Source organism: Natator depressus, chromosome 4 (genome assembly GCF_965152275.1).
Source record: "Natator depressus isolate rNatDep1 chromosome 4, rNatDep2.hap1, whole genome shotgun sequence".
Classification (NCBI taxonomy): Eukaryota; Metazoa; Chordata; order Testudines; family Cheloniidae; genus Natator; species Natator depressus.
Window position 1 is genome coordinate 22,225,921 of NC_134237.1, and position 26,588 is coordinate 22,252,508.

General features: G+C 40.5%; 1 protein-coding gene across 5 annotated transcripts in view; it reads left to right on the forward strand.

Moving 5' to 3' along the window:
• The window catches only part of CCSER1 (coiled-coil serine rich protein 1), a 1,076,341-nt gene that overhangs the window by 543,867 nt on the left and 505,886 nt on the right, over positions 1-26,588 (forward strand). For all 5 annotated transcript variants that reach the window (XM_074950590.1, XM_074950591.1, XM_074950592.1 and 2 more), the window contains exon 7: positions 193-270. In XM_074950590.1, coding sequence (XP_074806691.1) covers positions 193-270 — 78 coding nt within the window. The remainder of the gene's footprint in view (positions 1-192; positions 271-26,588) is intronic.

The window sequence follows — 26,588 nt, forward strand, 5'->3', positions numbered from 1 at the left end:
ATTTCAGAGAATATAGTATAGTTTGCTAGTAATTGTTAGTTTTAACATGTGAGGTGTTTCTTCTTTTACTTGTCTAGATAAAAAATTGAAGCAGCATCAGGTAGCTAAACTGCAAAACCTAATATGTTTGTGTCCCAAACTTAAAAGTGTTACTACTGATGTGTGGTTTTTTTTTTTTTTTTTTTTTTACAGAGTGCAGATATGAGTCCTGCCAGTAGTACCACTTCACTTCCTGTTAGCCCACTTACTGAAGAGCCAGTGCCTTTCAAGGTAAAGTGAATTCATTGTTGAATAAATATTTTATGACTGTTGGCTTATTATGTTGTTTTTTCTGTGAGGTGCCCTTAATAGCACTTTCCTTTTATTAAATTGGTACCAGCTGATATTTTAGCATTCTTCTGAGCAAGCTGATAACATCATTGTATGCACTTGAGAAGACGTGAAAATAAAATGTTTTGATTGTAGGAGGGTTATTTTTCTTCTGATGATCAAGGTTAGAGGTATAAACCATCTTTGAAAAACAAAGATTTTGTTTCAGTCTGCTAAGGTTGTGACATGTTTATATGTGATATCTCTGATATTTTCCTTTGATTTCTGCTTACTTTGTGTTTCAATCTAACTTATGTTTTTGTACATCAATTTACTAATCCATCACCATTAAGTCCTCTGGCCAGAAACAGTTTTACAGTAGATCCATTGCAAAACACTTAAATCTGATATCAGATCATTCTGACACTAAATATGCTTAGGAACTTAAATTGTGAAAGAAAGTAACTTTAAAATACTCCTTTGTAAATGTACTATTGGGCCAAAAGTGGTAAAGAAATCAAACAAATAACTCTTTAGAAATGAGGCCGCTGAAATGGGGCTAGCATGGGTCGACTGCTACAGTTCTCAGAATGGTAGCAGTATTAGTCTGTATCAGCAAAAACAACGAGGGGTCCTTGTGGCACCTTAGAGACAAACAAATTTATCTGGGCATAAGCTTTCGCGGGCTAAAACCCAATTCATCAGAATCATGGAGTGGAACATACAGTAGGGAGGTATACCATATCAGCCACACCATCAGGGGCTCGTCCACCTGCACATCTACCAATGTGATACATGCCATCATGTGCCAGCAATGCCCCTCTGCCATGTACATTGGCCAAACTGCACAGTCTCTATGCAAAAGAATAAATGGACACAGATCTGACATCAGGAATCATAACATTCAAAAACTAGTAGGAGAACACTTCAATCTCTATGGTCACTCAGTAACAGACCTAAAAGTGGCAATTCTTCAACAAAAAACCCTTCAAAAACAGACTAACGTGAAACTGCAGAACTGGAATTAATTTGCAAACTGGACACCATCACATTAGGCCTGAATAAAGACTGGGGGTGGTTGGGTCATTACAAAACCTAAACCTAATTTCCCCCATACTAATTTCCCGCTACTGTTACTCACACCTCCTTGTCAACTGTTTGAAATGGGCCACTCTCATTTCCACTACAAAAGATATTTTTCCTCCCTTGGTATCCTGCTGTCAATTGAATTGGCTCATTAGCACTGACCCCCCACGTGGTAAGGCAACTCCCATCTTTTCATATGCTGTATATTTATACCTCCCTACTGTATGTTCCACTCCAGGCATCTGATGAAGTGGGTTTTAGCCCACGAAAGCTTATGCCCAAATGAATTTGTTAGCCTCTAAGGTGCCACAAGGACTCTTCATTGTTTTTGCTACAGTTCGTAGCTAAATCCAGCTGATTGTTGCTAAAGGTGCTTTGGAAAGCAGTACTTTGGGCAGCCTTTATCATGTCACAGAGAGAGTGTTCCTTTCCATTATGTAATAAGTGAGAATGGATAGGTGTTTTTGCCTAGTCAAACACAATGACTCCTTGATGCAATTGATTTTGGGTTGCCCCCAGCCATGTGAATAGAGTGGTGACTGAATGACAGCCTTAACACAAATTATCTTTATTGTGCTTGGGCATGAAATTCAAGAATATATACTGAGGAGTTACTTGAACAGTGGCTTCAGGGTACCAGGAGAAGAGGGGGCAAGAGAGAGTGATGATGGTTGACTAAAATGGTTCAAACATGGTTGCTTTTGCTGGAATTCTGAAAGTGGAACTGCTTCTTCTATGGGTTATAAGATTTGCTGTGCCTTGACAAGCCAAATACTTCCTTGAGAGTATAAATATTTTTGCATAAAATGCACTAAAATACTGTACTCTGTGTTTGCATCCACTCTTTTTTCTTTGCAAAGGAGTAGGGATTTAATGGAAACTGGGACAGTAGCACGCACACATACAGATCCAAAGCTTGGTGCAGCTGACGGGTCAGTTTTCCATTTAACTTGTCCTGGTGTCTGAGACCCAAAACAGTCCCGGATTATTGCATTGAACAGCTTCTCTAATCTGTCCCAGTGGGAGTAGCCTGCTGGCACTGTCCCTCTCCTCCCACTAACATCCCCTCTAATCTGAGGGGAATCCACAGCTGCCTGTTTAAGGTGGCGTTAAGTGCCTTTGTGGTGTTGGAGCTGAGGGCACAGGGTCAGGACCAAGAATTGGACCCACATTGCAGAAACAAAATTCAGTGTATTAAATGTTAAACTCCTCCTCATCCCACTGAATTCATCAATCCTTCCCAATACTCTTGAGATCAATGAGACTACTTGCATATCAAGGTACTACTCAGCATGAGTAACGGTGAGAATCTAGCCCTCAACAGTTAATCTAGTCATTTAGGACTAGATCCTCAGCCGATATCAATCAGCAGAGCTCCACTGACTCCAAAAGATTTAGGCCAATTACACTATAGTGTGTTAACTTTTAACAGAAGATGGTGTTTGAATACCTAAGATTGGCGTGTAAAAGAGCCAAATAGCCAGTGTTGTTCCAATAAGTAGACTTAAATGTTACTTCATTTTATGCTATATGCTGTGAAAATGGTACAGGGTACTCACAATAAAATAAGCATGTTTTGACTGCGGCGATTTATCACTGGCACCTTTTTTCATTGCCATTCGCTTTTGAGAACAGGATAACTACTTTGTTCTGGAATTCATGTACATTTTGAGGTCAGGCACAAGAGAAAGTCAAATACATCTCTCAGCCAATGCCATTAAGTAGAAATAAAGTAATATAAAATGCAACAGTTTTTTTTTCTGTTATTGCTTCCTGACTCGCTCCAAGAGAAAGCAATATTGTTTCAGCAGTAATGTGAGTGAGTGGCTTTACAAGCTATAGCCCTTTCCAAATACTGTCAGCATGTAATATTGGCTTTTGATGACAGGCAATGTATTACTCTGGCTAGTGCGATCATAATCCCTCCCACCTCTCTGCTCCCCCGAAGACAACAGAGGTGGAACTAAACAACAGAGTTACAAGCACTAAGTCTTTGGGCTAGTTAATGATCTTCTGTACACAACTGAGCTTTTACATTAGATTGTGAAATTAAACCAAATCACTACTCATGATCTTTCAATACTGAGATTATCCTGGAAATTAAAGCTGTCGTTCCTTGTATTTCTCTTCTGTGCGAGAAAATCTGTAGTCCTCTGTAAAGAAAGAAATCCCATAATCCTAATCCTATTATCCAACTAGACTAAAGCAAAATTTATAGTTGTAATGCAGAGCCTTTTGGGTTATGTGCTATATAAATGCAAGTTGGTGTTAAGACTGTTGTTGCAACATTAAGGTTATGATTTTAATCACCAGAAAGTTGGAGGTAAAGCTCCCAGAAAAATCCCTGCTATGCCACTTCCCCTACCATTTATAACATCCCAGATTAATTTATGGCCCAGCTTCCACCTGTAATGGATCCTGCAGCACTTTGCCATTATATTTACCACATATCAGATCATGTTCATCTGTGAACTCCAAATTATATGAGAGCGGATTTGGAAAGACTCAGAGGCAACTCCCAATTCAGTGAGAGAGGCAGCAGCTGGACCCATTTTTTTTTCTTTGATGCGATCAATTTGAGATATTTCAGTGAATACAGCATCTATTTGTAGTTCTACGTGTTGCGCAAGAATTAGAATGCAAACCTTGGAATGAAAACAAGAAATAAACCATCCTCCGGGGCCATTCACAGTTTAAAAAAAAAAAAAGAAAAATCCCCTCATAAAAAATGAATAAATAAAAAATTAATATATTTGAAGACATTCACCTCATTAGTGTAATGGAAGAGTCAGCTTTTGCCTGGAGGAAAGAAGAACTTTGCAGAGTAGCCAGAAGGCTAACAAATCAGTGCATGTCTTCAGTATACTTTTCTTCGCATAGCTAGGTAAGGCTCACACTTACATACAGAGCAGCATTCAGTAGCTATGCATTTTAGAACCTTCACATAAAAATCTTGTTCAGACATGCCTGCAGACAGTGCTGTTTTCGAAAGATCTTATCTCATTCAAATCAAATCCAGTTTTCAATTAGACACTTTCTATCCTCAGCTATTTCTACAGTTAAAGATTTTTTTTAAAGAAGTTACACTTTCCCTCTGAATGAAAAATAAACCTCTGCATTTTCTCATTTTCAGCTGAAGGTTTTTTGCTTAAGTTTTTTTTGTGTGGTGCGTCTGAGAAAAATCCACTTTGGATAGAGGCATAGTCCTATCCAAAGCATATGGAGTGTCTTGTAGGATCAGGGCCTAAGCCTGGAAAATATCTTTCTGAAAGTTGAAAATTGTAGAAAGCTAGGAACAACTTGAAAACAGGAGGTTAGAATGGCAACTCTCATATAACCTCAATGCTAGTGGTCATCCTTCATTATAAGGATTAAATAGCAGCCAATGTGAATGAGATTTTGTTACATCCATACTAGTTTCAAGCTGTTATTAAAGAATAGTATTATTCGTGTACCGAGTACTTCTTTAATAACCAGCTAGCTAACATTTTCATTTTTTGGGGTAGATGCATTTTGAAAACCAACCCAAGGAAGGTAGAGGGGTGTGTGTGTGTAGGGGGAGAGGGAGGGTTTTTTAATGAAAAATTAACTTTTAAGATCAACTTCCAAGGCATCATTATTGGTATTTTCAGGACATGATCATTTTCCCTCCTTACTCAGTCCTGCTAAATGGCTGTTGTGGTCCACTAGGAGTTGAGGATGCTCAGTCCATTAATTGGAGTGGCCACAAATGCATGATAATGTCAGACATGTAAAAAAATACTACTCATCACCGATGAAACTACCAACCAGAGAGAAATTATTTTCCCACGATTTCTGGTAGATATATATGTGGGGGGAGAACTAGCTCTTGTAAACATGATATTCTCCCCCCACCCCACCCCCCAAGATGAGGTAAGCTGGCTGCTTTTTCTGCCTGTGACCCTTTCCCTCCTTCTGTATTCTAATGGCAAACTTCCATGATACTTGGGGTCCTTGGAAGAAATTACCCCACAGAACATGCCATGTGTATCTTTCCGTCCATGCTGGCTAGGGAGTCTCTTAACTTTTCTGCAGTATCCTTCCAGTTATTAAGCATGTCTGAAATAGGGTGGTGGTGCAATAACCTATAATGATGAGGAGTCATTGGCGCTACCGTTGGGTTCAAACTTTATCTAAACAAGGTACAAGTCAGGAAATTATCACTAGTGTATGTTTTAAAGAATGTAAGGCTATTTGCAGGCAGGAATATCTTGGAGATGCTTTGTAATCAATCAGCGTAGTTAACCATACATTAACACCAAGATTTTACGGGAAAATATTGGTTTTAACCATGCACAGGATACTGCCCTTACTTATAAACACACTTTTATTTTTCAAGTACTGCTGGAGTATAATGACGGAGCCTTTAAGAAAAGAATGCTGAGTCTGTCATTTATTTTATATTTGTACAGCACCCGGTACAATGGGGTCCCAGTCTGACTGGTTTGTAGTTGCTACCGCAGTATGAATGTTGTTAATAATGAACTGCATTTGAGATGCAGCCTTAATCTTAAACCTATTTTACTAATTAGGCATTTGAATTTAAGAAACAAATCCCTGTGTCCTCTGTCCTACTTCGACGGAGCTGAGAATTTCCTTTAGCGTTTATTATCCCAGACTACTGCGTTCTGCCTTCTGTAATTAGTACTTTCGATGCTAATTCTGAGAGTGAGAAATGGCAGCAGCTGCACAAGTAATGAAAGTGAGCGATCCCTGGCAGTGCTACTGAAAGGGAGGGTAGGACTCGGCTAATAGTTCTCCCATTCATCCTCTAGCTCCTTTTTTCTGCAAATCTATTTCTGTGGGAGCTGTAGCCTGGATACTGGCTATATTTAACAGTCTTTCCAAGTGCTAAAGCATGTGATTCTTCGGTAGCCAGTGGCATTTTTATGTAGATCTATATCCGGAGATTTACTTTCCATCTGGCCAATAACCAAGCTGATATTTTATAACAGAATTATTTTGAACAGTCAATACAGAAGTAATCATGAGTGCTGGATAACATAGCTCAAATAGCTTTATGATTGCTTTGTGGATCTAGTTAAAGAATGAGCCCTTGTTCTAATGTATTTAGTAGAGATAATCACAAATCTGTATTTTACTAAGAGTACAGCTCATTCCTGATGACACACAACACATTTACACTTTGTTAATTAGAAGTATCCAGTCTATGTTTTAAGCATTTGGTTGAACGTTCTCAAATGAGATCATTTTTAATGGAACAATTTTTTCTCCTCCAAAAGCATGTTCATCAATAGTCACAGTGGTCTGGCCCACTGAGCAGGTGCAGATTTAGCCTTCTAAGGCTGTCACTCATGAACCCAAAGCTTCATTGCCTGAACATTCTGCCTTAACTGAACATCACCTAGGCACAATAGCATCTGTGTTTGCTCTTTCTATAGAAATAATTTCTCCTAAAGTGACTTGAGCATCCACATTAGTCACCCAGTTCCATTGACTCCTCGCTTGCTCCTTTTAGACCACACTATCCTCTGTTCTTCACTGTTTTTAATCTGCTCCTTTCCACAGACTCTGCTTTGTGGCTTCTTCAAGGCCAGTCTTTATGATGGGGGTAATCTCTCCATTCTAGTGCACAATACCCTCCCTCTGCTTCTTTATACTATTCCTTAAAATCTGACTGATTTTTGCATAGACTTCCGATGCTTATGTTAACACCAGTGCTTCCTGAACCTCAAGGGTAAACTTGTATGGAGTCATAGCCTGAGTTGGGTTGTGAACTCATTGTGGCAGAGGCCCCGTCTTATAATAAGTCTGTGAAGAGTTCGGACTCTACTCTATATATCTAAACCTCCTTACCATAGTATCGGAGCATCTCATAAATAAAAAATTTATCCTCAGTACACCCCTGTGAGGCAGGTGTTAGGAGTGCCCATGGAGAGACAGAGAGCAGTCACAGGAGTCCTAAGTGTCATGCCTCAACCTACACTTCTCCCAGAGTAGTATCCTACAGTTCACCCCACTTTAGACTGGATCACTGAGCTACAACACCCCCTGTTTCACAACCCAATTTATTCCAGCTGGCCCAAGTGGGTTTGGGTCCGGCTGTGGAATCCTCTCTGGGAACTTGTGACAAGTACGCAATTAAGTGACTCATGACTGCTTTGCTTTGTCAAAGACAAGTATGATTTAGTTGTTCATAGAAACTTAGCAAGCAGAGAGAAACAGGATTAAAACAATATGTGCCAATATGTATCTCCTCTTACCTAACTTTTAACCTTCTTTGCAAATTTAGATAGGCTAGCTTATTTCAGACCCTCCTTCTGATTTAGAGGACCACCTTGCATCTCTCCAGACCCCTTCCCCTCCTCCCTAATGTGTCTCCCCCATTGAGTCTCACTTCCTGTTCCTGTTTGGGAATCTGTTTGTATTTTGCTTTCACGGGTAAGGCTTCCACATACAATGAGTAACTGAACCTGTATTTGCTGATGCATAGTGCAAAATCTTAACCATATGACCCCCCACCCACCCTTCTGTCCCAGGCTTTGTGTGCATATGCTATTCATCTCTTTTAAGTTAGTTTGGCTTCCTTAATTTGATGAAGCTCTTCAACTTACTTAATTAATACAGTGGGACTTACCTGTGCAAGGCAGAGAAAAATCAAAATTGTATACAGTTCACTAAAGCTGCCCTGCAGATCGTAATGGTATGATGCCTACTCTTTTCTGTACAGGTTTTGATACTGTGCTTATCACTGTAGTATCTCAAAGGGACTCCTAAGTGTCTAAATCACTGTTGAAAACAACTTTATGCTCTTAAGTCATTTAGTTCTTGCAATGCTGAGCAGAACAATGTCTAAATATCTTCAGAAATCTGGGCCTGGATGTCTTACTGGAAGATGCTTCAGTCAATCACAAATTATTAGGTTCTGCTTAAATGAACATAGCATGTCACCTTGAGCTACGCAATTACTGTGATAAATGCCCGGAAACCCACCTGCTTCAACAGAGCCCTAGTCTTGCTGCACATGCCCTGACCTGAAGTTAAAAATGTTAACCTTTAACTTTTTTCAGTATTGCATCCCCAAAGGGGTAGAGTGTGCCATGTACTAACGGAGCTAAATCCTGAGAAGTCAAGGTCAGGCTGAGAAGGATTAGAGCCATAGTATGAGCTCTAGGTGTGCGTTCTCTTCCCTCCCCTCTCCCCACACAAAAAAAAAAATAAAATAAAATAAAAAATTGAAGTGCAAGATGACTTTGCAAAATGCTGCTGGTTTTTTTTTTTTTTTTTCCCTTTTGAGAGGGAGGGGGGGGAGGGCTGTATCCTTTACTTAACTTACCCTACATTTGGAATAACAACATTCCCAGCACTCCTATGAGGTATAGCAAATTTTGAGGTCATCTGAGTGAGCTTGTGGATTTTAGAGCACTTGAAATAGTCCACCTTTTAACGGAGAGGACCATTGTACTATAATAATTTCATGAGCCTGACCACAACTAGAGGATAAGCATTAGTCAAATCTAGGAAAAGGCCAGTTCTTGTTTCCTTCTCCAGAGCCTTCCTCAAAGAAAGAGGAAAACGGAATTAAAACTAAGGGAAAAGTCTACTCATCCAGATCCAGCAGCCCTTCCTGAAGGCAGGGGAGCTATCAGACACTGAATGTTATGATAAGCAGAAAGGGTAAGTACGGCATAAATTCTGTAGAATTACAATCCCCTGAAAACCTGTCATAAAGCCAAAGACTAAATATTTTCCCTCAGGCTCCCTGGAAGGCCCTGGTCATTCAAACTAACGTTTCTGTGTCTTGAGTTTTCAAAGAATGTATTTTTATTAGGTGTATGGCTGATTCCTCCTGCCTTCACCTTGAATCTCCTCAGGCTAGTGACTGATGTGCAGAGTAGAGTAAATCTGTTACAGGCACATGGGCATCCGAAAAAAAACCAACTCTGGGACATCCCACTACCCCATCACTTATTTAGAATTATAATAAAGGACATGGGGTGAAATATTGGCCCCATTTAAACCAATAACGAAAATCCTATTGACTTGAGTTGGGCCAAGGATGTCTCCCAATGGTGTAGGATTGTTCTAAAGAGCTAACTGTCTGTATTGCACTAAGAATTGAACAAGTGTCCAGCTAACACCAGGATGTTTTAACCCCCAAAGGTTGAAGTTCCTGAATGTAGCTCTGTCCAGAAAGACACTGATCTTTTCCTGGACTACTTCATTAGCAAGATCAGAGCTGCTGTTTTGACCACTGGGCAAATAATGGGTGACTGGAAAGCTTGTTCGATGATGTTTATTTATATTTTTATGTTATGTGATATTTGCTCTGAATAGCAACACATACAAGAGGGAATCTCAAGGGCTTATTCACAAGATATGATAGTGTCAGAACATCTGTATTTCACACAAAAGCCATTCACCCTACGAAATGTCATCGCAAAATGTCATGAGATGACTCAGTAGGAGTCCTTTCTTCAGTATCTATTTTTTTGTAAAAGATAAGGCCCTATAGAACTTTCAGTCAAGCCTTATATTTGTTGCTTTTTTACATTATTAAATAAGCAAGTGAGATTGTTGCAAATATTCTTGGGAAAGGTAGAGAGGCAACTCTACTAGCTGTTGCTATGACTTTTGGGCTATAGTCTGTGTGTGATATTGTGTGGGTTTTTTTTAAATGTAGTACAGTAAACCAGTCATGTGTATGGGAATAATACAAGTGTTCCCCAATACAGTCATTCTTTGTGCATGTGATACAAAGCCCAGTGAAGTCAGTGGAAGTCTTTTTATTTACTTCAGCAACCAATAGATCAGTCCTATTAGCTAAATTGGTGGGGTTTCTCTGTTAATTTAGTGCACAAGTAATCTGTATTAAGCATATAAAAATGGATGTTGAATCCAGTGTCATGTGGGCTGGTTAATGAACCAGAAAGCTCAGTATATTCTGGATTTCGACAAATGCAGGCAAACTCGCACAGCTGTAGTATGGATTATTTTTGAGATTCCTGTGTAGATCATTCAGTTCTCAACTCAATTTAAAAATAACGTTTGTTAACCAATATTCAAACACAAAGGAAAGAGCATCCCTACCCTGCAGCACTTACCTGATATCTAATACTGTAAGAACAATAGACATTATTTTTACAGTACATAGTATATTTACTATTACTGAATTCAAATGTGTGTTGTAGGAAAATGGTTACTTACACGTAATACTATAGTTTAATGAAAAATGTAATTTCCTATTACTTTAATGTTATAGTTATAATATAAATTGACCATACTGTTACCATAAACATTTTCCTGTGAAGTGATGTAAGCACACCACGTGTACGTCAAATTCTGCCATGCCTTCCTGTTTGCTTCTAGTAGCAATTTATATTGGAATTTCCAAATTATCATCAACTTGAACTCTTTCCTGGCAGTATGGACCATAATTTATAACAGTACTAGTGGAGGGATTGCAGTTGCTTTCTGTCCAGAAACTAAAATCCAGAGGAATGTGGCAGAGCCTTCTTTAAAACTGGCTCCCAGTAGTAGTCTGTCAAAGTCCAAGAGCATTAGCTTTAGGAATCTTGACACATCTGATGATTTAAGCCTCATAATTTGGTAGGAGATTAACAGGGATGTGAGGAGAGTTTTTTGTTTGTTGTTGCATCTGATGAAGTGAGCTGTAGCTCACGAAAGCTTATGCTCAAATAAATTTGTTAGTCTCTAAGGTGCCACAAGTACTCCTTTGCTTTTTGCGGACACAGACTAACACGGCTGCTACTCTGAAACCTTTCTTATTACTGTTTGTTTGGAGACACTGAATGCTACCATAAAGGATCAGAGCCTTACTGTGTTAGGTTATTCCACTAGTATCTTACAGAGCATTGACTAGCTATTCTGTAAAGCTTGGTGGTGGTGTTTTGTTTATACAGATATCTGATTATGGGGGGGGGGGTGTGTGTGTTATGAATTGTTATGTAAAAATAGTGTAAAATTTAGCAAGCAGTAACGCTTTGGCTAAGGGAGTAAGTAATGGGATTAATAACCTTTATACTCTGGAAAAAGAACAGGAGTACTTGTGGCACTTTAGAGACTTACAATTTATTTGAGTATTTTTGCGGATACAGACTAACATGGCTGCTACTCTGAAACCGGTCTTTATACTCTGGGTTATTCATACAATTGTTGTCCTTCTTGTTACTGAGTGAAAAGAATCACCATCTGGTGACTTTTGAGAGACTGTATGAAATGAGTGGGTTATCCTAGTTCACTTTCCTGTGGATTAATGCCCTCATCACAAAACACATCCTCACATTGGGTACTAACTGGCTACCATGTCAGCAAGTCAAAACTGGAAAAAACCAAGGATGGAACTACTTTAGGCTTGGTAGCTTCAAACGGGAAGTAAGTCTAGTAGTGAAAAAGAGGGGGCGGAGGCACAATTTTGTTGCAATAAAACTTCACAAAGGCTTCTTAATTGTTTATTTTATCTGTTTTTCTGTTAGCCAAATTCCACTTTCCCTAAAGTTTGGGAATATCTGAATTTCAAATATATCTAGTGAGCGTGCCTGTAGATCTGATCTGATATCTATTGAAATAATTGGAAAAACTCCTGATTTCAATGGACTGTGGATGGAGGAACTCAAATTATAAAGCAGATAAGTGCAAAAACTATATGGAAGTTGTGCATGCTTTTCTGAATCCAAATCTGAATGATCTGAAATTACGATCCACTCTAAGGTGCATTTATGAGGCAGTACAGGGAAGCTGTCTTTGCACATGCTGTATCAGATCTATAAGTCCACAGAGGACTGAAGTCTTTAGAACTGTAAATCTGGTCTTCTTTCAGTTTATCCATTTGAAAAACAAGTCATGGTTTCTTACATCTACCTTAAAACAAATAATAAATAGCACAGACCCCAGCTGAGTATATGACCCCATAAGGTTTTGGCCAGCAAGGACAAATACACAATATTTAGAAAGCTTAAAAAGCAATGGAAGTGTCTACATAACTGACTGACACATCTGATTATGGCAATGGCTTCACTGAATTAGCTGAGATGGGGCTATGGCAGATGAAGGCCAGAACTGTAGACTATTCTGAATATGAGAACTGAAAGACTATATTAAAATGTAAAAGCTAAAGAAGGAATTAATTGGAGGTATAATGAAAACTAAGGTGGGTTTTTTCTGTTCGTTTGTTCCCCGCCCCCCTTCCAATAAATGAGTCCCAGATTGCTCACTGGTCCTATTGCCAAATTCATATGCAGCTCAATGATTCTGTGAAACGCTTCATTTTATTTTCCTCTCTTAAAAGGCAGATGTCCCTCATGGTAAAGTCATTACTTCAATTTTCTGCATCTGTCTTTTATAGTTTAATTTTTAAACACTCTTAGAACTTCAGGGAAAACTGCTGTAGTTTATATTACAAATACAGAACCATACTTATTTACACCAGAAGAGTATTTAAATAACAAGCCTTGGTTGGGAGAAGGCGTAGAAAGGATTGGGTAGATCAGGACTGTATGGATACCATTTTCATAGAATCATAGAACTGGAAGGGACCTCAAGAGGTCATCTAGTCCAGTCCCCTGCACTCGAGGCAGGACTAAGTATTATCTAGACCATCCCTGACAGGTGTTTGTCCAACCTCCTCTTAAAATCCCCAATGATGGAGATTCTCCAACCTCCCCAGCCAATTTATTCCAGTGCTTAACCACCCTGACAGTTAGGAAGTTTTTCCTAATGTCCAACCTAAACTGCCCTTGCTGCAATTTAAGCCATTTGCTTCTTGTTCTATCCTCAGAGGTTAAGAACAACCATTTTTTCTCCCTCCTCCTTGTAACAATCTTTTATGTACTTGAAAACTGTTATTGTGTCCCCTCTGTCTTCTCTTCTCCGGACTAAACAAATTCATTTGCTTTTCAATCTTCCCTTTTGCTATATACCTTAGGACTAGGAGAAGGGGGAGTGAAATGGAATAAAGTCTTTTAGCTCAAAGTCAGGTAGTGCAGATTGAGTCCTAATCAGTAGGTACTGAAAATCATTACTGTCCCGCTGGCTGTTCGGTGGTTCTTGCTCTCAGTCCAGTTACCACTGGATCAGTAATTCTCTCACCTGAAATCAATACCATCAAATGCCTTAATTGTCACTTTTGGGGATAGCTTTAGCAGTCAGGCAAGGGAGTGAAATGCCATGGAGGTTTGAACTAGTCTTTCAGAGCCAGTCCTTCCAGAACAGTTGTGCTTCAAAATAGCAGGGCAGAATGGAGAAGCTTGTAGTAGTCTATCCAAAGAGCATGTGGACTATCTCCATTTCTGTAGTGGCTAATGAGATACTTTTCATAAATATTCAGTTATTGAAAACTGAAGAGTTGGCTTGAAGGCCAGATGGAATATCCGGTGTTTGCTTTTTTTTTTTAAGCAAGTAACATGAAAACATTAATATTGTAACATTCCCCAGGGTTCAATCTGTACTGTCGAACAGCGGTGTTGCCTGAACTCTCTAGCCTGGCGTGCCTTTTACACTGCTTTACTGAAAGAGCCACTCCTGGTCTGCTTACACAGCCTTCAGCTGCATTGATCACTCCCAGATCAATATATAAATGCTCTCCCAGCCACTCATGAACTACAGACAGGTTGACACCCACAAATTCTTAGCTCCAGCCTTGTTCCCCAGAAATGTGTATCTTGCGCTCCTCAGGATTCTCTTGGACAGTGCAAGCTCATAAACAGTCTGTCATTCCAAGACTGAGAAATGATTATGAACTTTCCTTAAATTCTCAAGTAGAGGTTCCCCAACACTTCAGTCTAAACACACTGGATTGGATAAAACAATTTAAAAAAAGTTTATTTACTGCAGATAAATGTTAAGTAATCACAAATGATGAGGCATAAAAGTCAGAAGTGGTTAGCCAAAAAAGAGATGAAAAATGCAAGCTAATATGCAAATGAACTTAAAAGCAAAATGTGTGTCTCACCATAAGCTGCAACAGTTTCCAGGCTGCATTTCCTGTTCAGGTGGGGACCTCTCCCCAGTTCTATGTTCTTCAGGTATTTGATGCTGCCAGGAGCAGAGCGATGAAAAGGGGATAATGTGGAGATGACGATCTATTATTTTTATAGGTTTCAGAGTAGCAGCCATGTTAGTCTGTATTCGCAAAAAGAAAAGGAGTACTTGTGGCACCTTAGAGACTAACCAATTTATTTGAGCATAAGCTTTCGTGAGCTACAGCTCACTTCATCGGATGCATTCAGTGGAAAATACAGTGGGGAGATTTATATACATTGAGAACATGAAACAATGGGTGTTACCGTACACACTGTAACCAGAGTGATCACTTAAGGTGAGCTATTACCAGCAGGAGGTCGGGGGGGGACGGGACACCTTTTGTAGTGATAATCAAGGTGGGCCATTTCCAGCAGTTGACAAGAACGTCTAAGGAACAGTGCGGAGTGGGGATAAACATGGGGAAATAGTTTTACTTTGTGTAATGACCCATCCATTCCCAGTCTCTATTCAAGCCTAAGTTAATTGTATCCAGTTTGCAAATTAATTCCAATTCAGCAGTCTCTCCTTGGAGTCTGTTTTTGAAGTTTTTTTGTTGTAGTATTGCCACTTTTAGGTCTGTAATCGAGTGACCAGAGAGATTGAAGTGTTCTGTTCTCCGACTGGTTTTTGAATGCTATAATTCTTGACGTCTGATTTGTGTCCATTTATTCTTTTACGTAGAGACTGTCCAGTTTGACCAAGGTACATGGTAGAGGGGCATTGCTGGCACATGATGGCATATATCACATTGGTAGATGTGCAGGTGAATGAGCCTCTGATAGCGTGGCTGATGTGATTAGGCCCTATGATGGTGTCCCCTGAATAGATATGTGGACACAGTTGGCAACGGGCTTTGTTGCAAGGATAGGTTCTTGGGTTAGTGGTTCTGTTGTGTGGTGTGTGGTTGCTGGTGAGTATTTGCTTCAGGTTGGGGGGCTGTCTGTAAGCAAGGACTGACCTGTCTCCCAAGATCTGTGAGAGTGTTGGGTCGTCCTTCAGGATAGGTTGTAGATCCTTGATGATGCGTTGGAGGGGTTTTAGTTGGGGGCTGAAGGTGATGGCTAGTGGTGTTCTGTTATTTTCTTCTCTCTGTGGATTACCCCCTTTCTTCCCCCCGGTGTAGACAAACAGTCCCCTGTTGAGATTTGAAGTGTCTGTGGGATAGAATGTAAATTTCTTGTTTACACCTTTCCCCCTGCTGATGCTGCTGAATGGATAGTCAAGCAGGTAATGGCCTCTTAGCACCTTGCTGGTGTGCTTGTGTGTCTTTGTTTCTGAGAAGTCACTTTGTAGGTGTTACCCAGAATTTCAACATATTTCATTAACAATCATATAGCAAAATCTCATATTTTTACATGGAGTGTTGCTACACACATTTCATCAGGATAATAATATTCAGCAGTTTGTTTTTGAATGATCCCTCACAAGGCGTGTTTTGTGCAAAATATCATAACCATATAAAAGTGATCAACATGGGATACAGGGTATCACATGAGATATAGGGTGTCACAAATATCCACAGATTTAGACTAACTTTTGAATAAAAATCTAAATGATACCTTCTGATTATCCTAATAATTCACTATCAGATGGAAAAGGCTTGGGAAACCTGCTATAAAAGCTGTTTGAAAATCCACTGAAGAAATCTCTGTAATCTGTCTAGTGGAACATGTGGATTGATGGAACAAAGATGTCAAGACTTGCATAGGGAAATAAAAAGAGAAATGGTGAATATGAATGATTGAAAATACTTCCTAAGATGTTAGAGTATTTATTAATGAGCCATGCTACATTTCAGATGTCAACTTACTCAGGAATTGAAAAACAGAGTTGCACAAATACACATTTGGTTATGTCTTCTTTTATAATATGAAAGAGAAACATTGAGGATTATATTTCATGTTAGGTTTTCACAATTGTATTGTTACAGTGCTATTAGAGGGTGAAATTTGCCTCCCTGTGAGGCAGAACGCAAAGGCAGTGGTTCTCAACCAGGGATGGGGGGGGGTACATAGAGGTCTTCCAGAGGGTACATCAACTCATCTAGATACCTGCCTAGTTTTACAACAGGCCACAGAAAAAGCACTAAAGTCAGTACAAACTAAAATTTCATACAGACAATTGTTTATACTGCTCTGTATACTATGCACTGAAATATAAGTGCAATATTTATATTCCAATTGATTTATTTTTGTAATTATATGGTGTCATAACCATACAGCTAAGGGAAGCCTAGAATTCCTCGTTACCTGTATGGGGTTAAGAAGCTCAAATAATCTGGCTGGCACCTGACCAAAAGGACCAATGAGGAAAGAAGATACTTTCAAATGTGGGGGGGGGGCAGGGCGGGGGTAGGCTTTGTTTTGTGTGTTCTCTTGGGAATCAGAGAAGCGTGATGTCAGAAAACTCCTTCTCCTATCAACCATCCTAAAAGTCTCTCGTATTACAAAAATGGTAAGTAAAAGCCAGGCAAGGTATATTAGATTATCTTTTGTTTTGCTTGTGAATTTTTCCTTTGCTAGAGGGAGGTTTATCTCCTGTTTTTTGTAACTTTGAAACTAAGCCTAGAGGAAGTTCTTGCTGTGTTTTTGAATCTTTTGTTACCCTGTAAAGTTACTTTCCATCCTGATTTTACAGAGGTGATTTTTACTTTTTTTTTTTAAATAAAATCCTTCGTTTAAGAACCTGACTGATTTCTCTAGTGTCCCAGGGGTTTGGGTCAGTGATCACTTGGTAACCAATTGGTTAGGCTATTCTTCTCAAGCCTCCCCAGGAAAGGGGGTGTAAGGGCTAAGGGGGATATTTTGGGGGAATAGGAACTCCAAGTGGTCCTTTCCCTGATTCTTTGTTAAATCACTTGGTGGTGGCAGCGTACCCTCCAAGGGCAAAGAATTTGTGCTTTGGGGAAGTTTTAACCTAAGCTGGTAGAAATAAGCATAGGAGGTCTTTCATGTGGGTCCCCACATCCGTACCCTAGAGTTCAGAGTGGGGAGGGAACCCTGACATATGGTAAAAATGAGAAAGTGAGCAATTTTGCAGTAGTAGTGTGCTGTGACACTTTTGTCTGATTTTTGGTAAGCAAGTAGTTTTTAAGCGAGGTATAACTTGAGGTACGCAAGACAAATCAGACTCCTGAAAGGGGTAGTACAGTAGTCTGCAAAGGTTGAGAGCTAAGGGCATATTTTGAATGTTTAGGTGGGACTAATGTGGTGGATAAATGTAGTGTTGGCCTTCTGCATAGACAAGACTGAGACAGGACTTGATTCTGATCTCTCAGTGGTTTTGCCCTGGTATAACCCCATTGATTTTTCATGCAGTTACTTGAAAGGAGTTAGTTAGCCTTGATTCACATGGATGTGAGGGGAAAATCATGACCAAAGTTTACATGTTACAACTTTGGGAAAATATAGCCTAAAACTATAATTTAAGATAATAGATATTGATATACATTTAAAAAAAAAATTAACCACAGCAGGCTTGTGACAATCAAGATCCAGTTTATATGTAATCGTAGAGCAAGCCACATAGTACTGACTGTGTCTCTCAGTTGTAAGAAGAAACTGATCTGAGAAGAATTGTAGGAATTACCGCATCTTTTTATACAAGTGGATCAATGTTTCCACCTTTTGATTAATTGTTATAATTTTAGGTGTAGTTATCACTTTAGGCTTGTTGAAATTGGTCAAAGTGTTACTAGATTAATTCTATTCACTGTCTTTTCTGTGGTTGCAAATCAACATTTCTAAATCTTGCAAACTTGGTGGGCCAGACTTACCCCGTTTCTAGACACTTTCAGATGTTCTCATGCTGCTCCATCCCTCTGTCATGAAAACTTATACTCTAATAAATTTGTTAGTCTCTAAGGTGCCACAAGTACTCCTGTTCTTTTTTCATTTGTCAGGGTTTTTCTGATTAATGCTGAACTGCACTAGTGCAGTGCCAAGTGATTTAACACAATATAGCATTTATGACAGGTTTCAGAGTAGCAGCCGTATTAGTCTGTATTCACAAAAAGAAAAGGAGTACTTTTGGCACCTTAGAGACTAACATTTATTTGAGCATAAGCTTTCGTGAGCTACAGCTCACTGCATCGGATGTAGCTCACGAAAGCTTATGCTCAAATAGATTTGTTAATCTCTAAGCCCTGGTCTACACTAGGAGTTTAGGTCGAATTTAGCAGTATTAAATCGATGTAAACCTGCACCCGTCCACACGATGAAGCCCTTTTTTTTGACTTAAAGGGCTCTTAAAATCGATTTCCGTACTCCACCCCTGACAAGTGGATTAGCGCTTAAATCGGCCTTACCGGATCGAATTTGGGGTACTGTGGACACAATTCGACGGTATTGGCCTCCAGGAGCTATCCCAGAGTGCTCCATTGTGACCGCTCTGGACAGCACTCTCAACTCAGATGCACTGGCCAGGTAGACAGGAAAAGGCCCACGAACTTTTGAATTTCAGTTTCCTGTTTGCATGGTCACCTGCAGCTTGCCACGCTGGCCAGAGCTCCTCAGCAGAGGTGACCATGATGGAGTCCCAGAATCGCGAAAGATCTCCAGCATGGACCGAACGGGAGGTACGGGATCTGATCGCTGTATGGGGAGAGGAATCCGTGCTATCAGAACTCCGTTCCAGTTTTTGAAATGCCAAAACCTTTGTCAATCTCCCAGGGCATGAAGGACAGAGGCCATAACAGGGACCCAAAGCAATGCCGTGTGAAACTTAAGGAGCTGAGGCAAGCCTACCAGAAAACCAGAGAGACAAATGACTGCTCCGGGTCAGAGTCCCAAACATGCCGCTTCTATGATGAGCTGCATGCCATTTTAGGGGGTTCAGCCACCACTACCCCAGCCGTGTTGTTTGACTCCTTCAATGGAGATGGAGGCAACACAGAAGCAGGTTTGGGGGACGAGGAAGATGATGATGATGAAGTTGTAGATAGCTCACAGCAAGCAAGCAGAGAAACCAGTTTTCCCAACAGCCAGGAACTGTTTCTCACCCTGGACCTGGAGGCAGTCCCCCCCGGACCCACCCAAGGCTGCCTCCCGGACCCGCCAGGCGGAGAAGGGACCTCTGGTGAGTGTACCTTTTAAAATACTATACATGGTTTAAAAGCAAGAATGCTTAATGATTAATTTGCCCTGGCATTTGCAGCTCTCCAGGATGTACTGCCAAAGCCTTTGCAAAAAGTTTCTGGGCAGGGCAGCCTTATTCCACCCACCATGGTAGGAGACTTTACCACACCAGGCCAGTAGCACGTACTCAGGAATCATTGTAGAACAAAGCATTGCAGTGTATGTTTGCTGGCATTCAAACAACATCCGTTCTTTATCTCTCTCTGTTATCCTCAGGAGAGGATATTCATAGTCACCTGGTTGAAATAGGGTGCTTTTCTTAAGGGGACATGCAGAGGTGCCCGTTCCTGCTGGGCTGTTTGCCTGTGGCTGAACAGAAATGTTCCCCACTGTTAGCCGGGGGGGGGAGGGGCTAGCCACGTGGTGAGGGGAGGCAAAATGCGACCTTGGAACGAAAGCACATGTGCTGTGTATGTAATGTTAACAGCAAGGTTTACTGTGAAAGAGTGTAGCCAATGTTCTAGAAAATGTGTCTTTTTAAATACCACTGCCTCTTTTTTTTTTTCCTCCACCAGCTGCATGTGTTTCAATGATCACAGGATCTTCTCCTTCCCAGAGGCTAGTGAAGATTAGAAGGTGAAAAAAACGCACTCGTGACGAAATGTTCTCTGAGCTCATGGTGTCCTCCCACACTGACATAGCACAGACAACTGTGTGGAGGCAGACAATGTCAGAGTGCAGGAAAGCACAATATGACCGGGAGGAGAGGTGGCGGGCTGAAGAGAGTAAGTGGCGGGCTGAAGACAGGGCTGAAGCTCAAATGTGGCGGCAGCGTGATGAGAGGAGGCAGGATTCAATGCTGAGGCTGCTGGAGGATCAAACCAATATGCTCCAGTGTATGGTTGAGCTGCAGGAAAGGCAGCAGGAGCACAGACTGCTGCTACAGCCCCTGTGTAACCAACTGCCCTTCTCCCCAAGTTCCATAACCTCCTCACCCAGACACCCAAGAATCCGGTGGGGGGGCCTCCGGCCACCCAGCCACTCCACCCCAGAGGATTGCCCAAGCAACAGAAGGCTGACATTCAATAAGTTTTAAAGCTTTAAACTTTTAAAGTGCTGTGTGGCCTTGTCCTTCCCTCCTCCACCACCCCTCCTGGGCTACCTTGGTAGTTATCCCCCTATTTGTGTGATGAATGAATAAAGAATGCATGAATGTGAAGCAACAATGACTTTATTGCCTCTGACAGCGGTGATCGAAGGGAGGAGGGGAGGGTGGTTAGCTTACAGGGAAGTAGAGTGAACCAAGGGGCGGTGGGTTTCATCATGGAGAAACAAACAGAACTTTCACACCGTAGCCTGTCCAGTCATGAAACTGGTTTTCAAAGCTTCTCTGATGCGCACCGCGCCCTCCTGTGCTCTTCTAACTGCCCTGGTGTCTGGCTGTGCGAAACCAGCAGCCAGGCGATTTGCCTCAACCTCCCACCCCACCATAAACATCTCCCCCTTACTCTCACAGATATTATGGAGCACACAGCAAGCAGTAATAACAGTGGGGATATTGGTTTCGCTGAGGTCTAACCGAGTCAGTAAACTGCGCCAGCGTGCTTTTAAACGTCCAAATGCACATTCCACCACCATTCTGAACTTGCTCAGCCTGTAGCTGAACAGCTCCTGACTACTGTCCAGGCTGCCTGTGTATGGCTTCATATACTGTGTGCCACAAGTACTCCTTTTCTTTTTGCGAATATAGCATTTAGTGTGTCAGTTTTTGCAAGCTGACAAAGGAATTTTGGCAGGTGAATATTTGTGAAAATGCATGAACATGGTCATTAGGTTGGGAGAAATCTTCTTGTAGGGAATGCTATCTGTTTCCCATACCTTTCTTAAATAGGTATTTTCTTAGCTTTTTCCCATGGCAACATTGGTAAGATATTTGTCTTACTCTATAGTTGGATTGGCAATTGTGGGCTTTGGTTGATACAATATTCAGCTGTATCTTCATCAATTTTGCTTATACCTTGTAAATCCTAGAGGGTACTAACACACATACATTAATATTCTATTATGGTAATTTTAATATGGTATTTATGATCAGTTTCAATACATAACATTTATAATCCTTTACGTTGTTCATCCTATGGGCATTTTGCATCTTTCTCTATCCCTTTTGGCCCTACAGGCCCAAAATGGGTGATTCCAGAACTGTTCACTGATTTTGGTAATCATCATTGATGTCTGAGTATGAATGCCAATTTTGTAATTCCTGGTCAAACATAACTTAAAAACAAAAATATTATTGAATTAAATCAATTTTAAGGTAATGTACAGTTTGTAGGCAGCAAGAAGTCCTTGGAGTAAATAAAAATGACAGCGTCACAGTATTAGTTAATTTTTCCAGTTTTGTTTCGTGATCTGTACTACAATTATATAAATGCTGTGCACACACCGTCCAGATGAATTAGGCATGTGAATTCTAGGGCAGGAAGTTGCTCAACATACATAATGAATTACTATGTGTATGACCGCCGCAGAATATTTAAGGACCTTGCAGACATCCTCAGAACTCCTGTGACACAGTAATATTTTCCTCATTTTATGGAAGGGAACTTGAGGTTCCAACAAGGTAACCGATATTGCTCAACTATTTGTCTGAACTGTGAACTGAACACAGGTTTTCTGATGCCTTGTTCCTGTGATTTGGTTTTTCCTTCAAGTCCTGTTTGCACCGCCCACCCAAGCGTGGTGCAGAGAGAACCTTGTGAACAACCCTTCTCTCGTTCACAGTCATGTAGGATTGTGTAACTTGCCTGTGGTAATTGCTTAAATAGAAGAGTGAAACTAGGGAAATATTTATTGTGCTTTTAATGCAATTTAGCAGCTGGGGGCAAGGGGGAGGAGCAGCTAGCATCATGTGGCTGCCAACTCTGCAGGTCACCAGCAGGTGCTGTGCAGGCCTTCCAGTGATTCCAGTGATCCAGAATGATTCTGCAGGTTTTACTTTCCCTATTATTTTGTGGGAAACATGCAGTAGTTAGTTAACGTTCACATTTCTGTGTTCTATTTACAGTTCTTCCACCTCCTCATTTTGGGACACTTCCTGTTCCCACAGATGTGATCCTCCAATCTGTTCTGGGGAGCCACCCCAGGAGTGCCTTTATGGTAGTGAAAGAATCACTTGTTTAAATAGTATTGAGTATGGTGATGTCAATCAAGGTACAATATTACATTTGCATTATACAATTGCTACAAAATTTCAGTCATCCCTCCACCATAACTAGGTGTGGAGTATAATTGTCCATCCCTATCCAAATTCCTCACTTCTCTTCTCACCCTCCCCTGCGGCATGTCTAAATTCTAGGTTAAGTCCTGTACAGCAGGGATGCAAGTATCTATCTGTTGTATGGGGTGCCTAGCATACCTTTGTGAAGGTACAAACAAACAGTCGCAATGCTCGTCATATACTTCATTTACATATTGTTTGTTTCCTTAAGAATGCTAGAAAAGGAGAAATGAGTTGCATGAATCTCAAGAAGTGTATGTCTAGTGGAAAATGGGCTGAGTTGTGGTTATGATGCAGGGGTTGGGTGGGTCCGGTATCCCTTGAGATGCATCCTGGGGGTCCCTATTTGACTATGCAGTAACGGCGTCCCTTCAGTTACTGCTGACCGAGTGAGAAAATGCGGGTAAACGGGATGTGATGAATTGGGGTGGTGACAGGTTGCAGAGAGATGGGCCTTCAGTTCTTCAGAGAGTGGGAGACTTGTCAGACAGAAGGTAAGAAAAGCATCTTGCCTGAAAATGTGGCTTTTAATATCAGTACGAGCATTGTGAGATATCGGCAGACAGTGACCTGACTTTTTGATTCGTGCTGTTGAATGGAAGGTCAGCAGCTAGTAAAGTGGCTACTGTGCCTAATTAAGTTGAAGTGTATGTATAACAGAATTGGGTGATTTTGTAGGGATGGTATTACTCCAGATGGCTGAAGTGAGGTTCTCTATATAACCAGAGCCACATGGCTGTGTTGTTTGCAGCCAGCGTTCAATGGCAGAAGTTGCCCATTCCAAAATGGATCTGATGGAATGAGTCAACTTTCTGCTATACAATGAAAGGAGGATCTTTTTTTCTCAAACTATTCCAAGACTAATTAAATGTCTGAATATATTTGCACACTATTACTTTATATTTTAGTCCAGAAACTAAAAAGTTAATGAACTTTGGGTAATGAAATGCAGTGAGTTGTGTTCCCGTTCATTAGAAGTGTTTTGAATCAGACAAATATATTATTATAATTAATGTTCTACTTTGTACCCGAATTTAATTAATCTGTAGACACAGATATATAGAAAATCCTCTAAGCCGTCTCTATACTACATAAAAATATCCACGGCTGACAACAGAAGGCACCAAAGGGTGCAAAGGAAGCAGTGCTGAGCGCCAAATATAGCCATCTGTGTTCTGTGCCAGGTAAGCTGCATCCGTTGCTGACATCTGCTAGGAGCAACTTTTTTTTTTTCCTTAGTTAAAGCTTTCATGAAGCAGTGGGTTGATTTCTAACCTGGTTAGACAACTCTTTTCATATGTAAGCCTGGGCATTTTTATTGTGTGCATAGGAAAAGTTAAACATTTTAAAAACTACGTTCAAGTGATACCTTGGTTCTTCAGCACGGAAGAGTCAAAGGACAAAAAAACCTGATGGTTAGACTACTTTTGCCTCATCAAAATGTTTACAGTTTCCCTCTTAAATTTTCTTGTTGAATATACCTGGAGATAATCTGCTGGTAAAGCAGAGTGGTTCCATTGTGCAGCTTTGGTAGTTAAAATATTAATCCTGCCAAACCGGAAAAGTTGATCCCCACCAAATATTAATGCAGGGCTTGGTGACATGGCTGACCTCACAGTTAACAAGCGACTGGCAGGCCACAGAAAGGGAATGGCCAAAAAATTCCAAGCAATTTGGTCTGACTTCATAGAGATCTATGATTAACATAGACCCTGAAGATTGATAGGTTGCTGCTTCTCCTAACCTCTCTTTATCCTAACTCTATTTACTTTGTGCATTATGATGAATCTGGTATTTTGGCATAGTTGTATTTTGAAAAAAAATAATAAAAGTTATAAATAAACACACAGTAAAATTAGGCTGATTAGTTGGGTTGTTTTAACATACAAGCTCTAAGCAGTAAAGGTAAAATTGAATGAATGGTGTGTTACCAACATGTTTACAGGAACTGGGTAGCCATTGTCAAGTTAAATGAACAGAGATCTTCCTCCTCCACACACACAGCATGAGTTGAATTTATCAGACAGCTTCTTCCATCTGTTTTTTTAAGAAGTTGTCTTAAGCAACAAACAGGCTCTAGTCACTGCACCATCTTGACTTCAGTTTGCAGCTGCTGTGTCAAACATGGATTGAGAGACTCAATTGCTAACTGCTTATCATGTGGCCCAGAAACAAAAAATCTGTTCTCATTAATTGTTTATATAAAGCAGGGTTCAGACAGTTTGATTTGACATGTGGCAGTGAGAAACAACATGGTCTTTATACGAGCGTATCAGTACCGAATGTCATCCAAGACACCCACGGCTAATGTAGAGAGAGTGAAGACCCCTCTAATTTTTTTTCATCTACTGAAATTTCAGTGCCATAGCACAGAACAACTCAGTACTGTCGAATGACTGTATTATATCAAGTCACAAAAAAATTAGCATCTTGTGACATTTACTACACTATGGCCGGTGGTACACTGTAATTACTTTCCAGTCCTCGAGAACTGGTTTAACTAGGTAGTAGGGTATGTAGTGTGTCAGATGTTTAAAAAGTGACATCCTCTCTGCTGTGTTGGGTTAGTTACCACGTTAGCTAACATGAGTTAAGAACGCAGCTTGCTTATTTATTTTATTTTATTTCATTTATTTATTGGTAGGGAAGACAAGGCCTTGACGTGGAGCCATACTCAAGGAGCCCATTTGTGCTCTGAGAACTGTCCTGATTGCAATCCGAAATGAGTGGCATCTCCTTCTGGTGACTCTTCCGTAAAACTTATTTTTGTGGGTGGAGTTTAGAAGAATACCACAACTGCTTTTTTCAATTCAATTCCTGCCTCACAACAACCCTCTGAGTTTGATATATTTTACTCTGGTTGTTTCTCAGGTGGGGAAACTGAGACACCATGATTTGCCCAGGGTCGCACAGGAAGTGTGGTGGGGAGCCAGGAGTAGAACTCAGAGGTCTCAACTTACTGTCTAAACCACAAGCTCATCTTTCCACTCTACTTAATGCAGAGGAACAGGAATTAGCAAAACAAGAAAAGAATTTCCTTCTAAAGTAACATCTAACATCCTTCTGAAGCAAAATCTTATCTGAACACCTTATCCTCAATATAAAAAAAAAAACACAACATTTTTCACACAGTACAACAGGGAAGCTCTGTGAATGATTATTCGGCTAAAATCATGCATTAGGCAAAAGGATATTACTATGCTATATGTGATCATCAGGTTTAGGCCCCAATCTAGTGGAATGTTGCACCTTTATGAACTCCAGTTCCCCACTGAGCCCCATTGAAGTTGTTGGTGGAACTCTGCATGTACCTGGGGATCTGTCTGCGGGCAAGGCATTGCCTTAATCTGTATTTCTGTGGAGCTAGAGCATCACTGTGTTCCTCAGAATATTTTAGTATTGTGATTTGGAATAAAAATAGAAATAAACCTGCAGCTCTTTTGCCCAGATCAATAGTAGTAATCATTTCTACCAAGATGCGATAATCCAGGATAGCAGAGTGACTAAAAGTTGCTCAAATGAGGTAGAGTGAAAGTTCGGCTGTAGTAGGTGACCTCCAGTAGGATTCATTTGCCCGTCAATTCTCATTCAATATGAATTTGACACATTTACTATTTGAAAAAGAAATCTCAATATAGCAATGCATGGTGTAATGTAGAATGGCTGTGCTGTACTGGACAAAGTCTGTAGGAGGGCAACAAAAATTATTAGAGGTCTAGAAAATATGACCTAAGGGGAAAGACTGGGAGAGGAAAAAAAAAACAACTGAGCTTGTTTAGTCTGCAGAAAAGTGTGGGGGGAGACACACGTAAGTC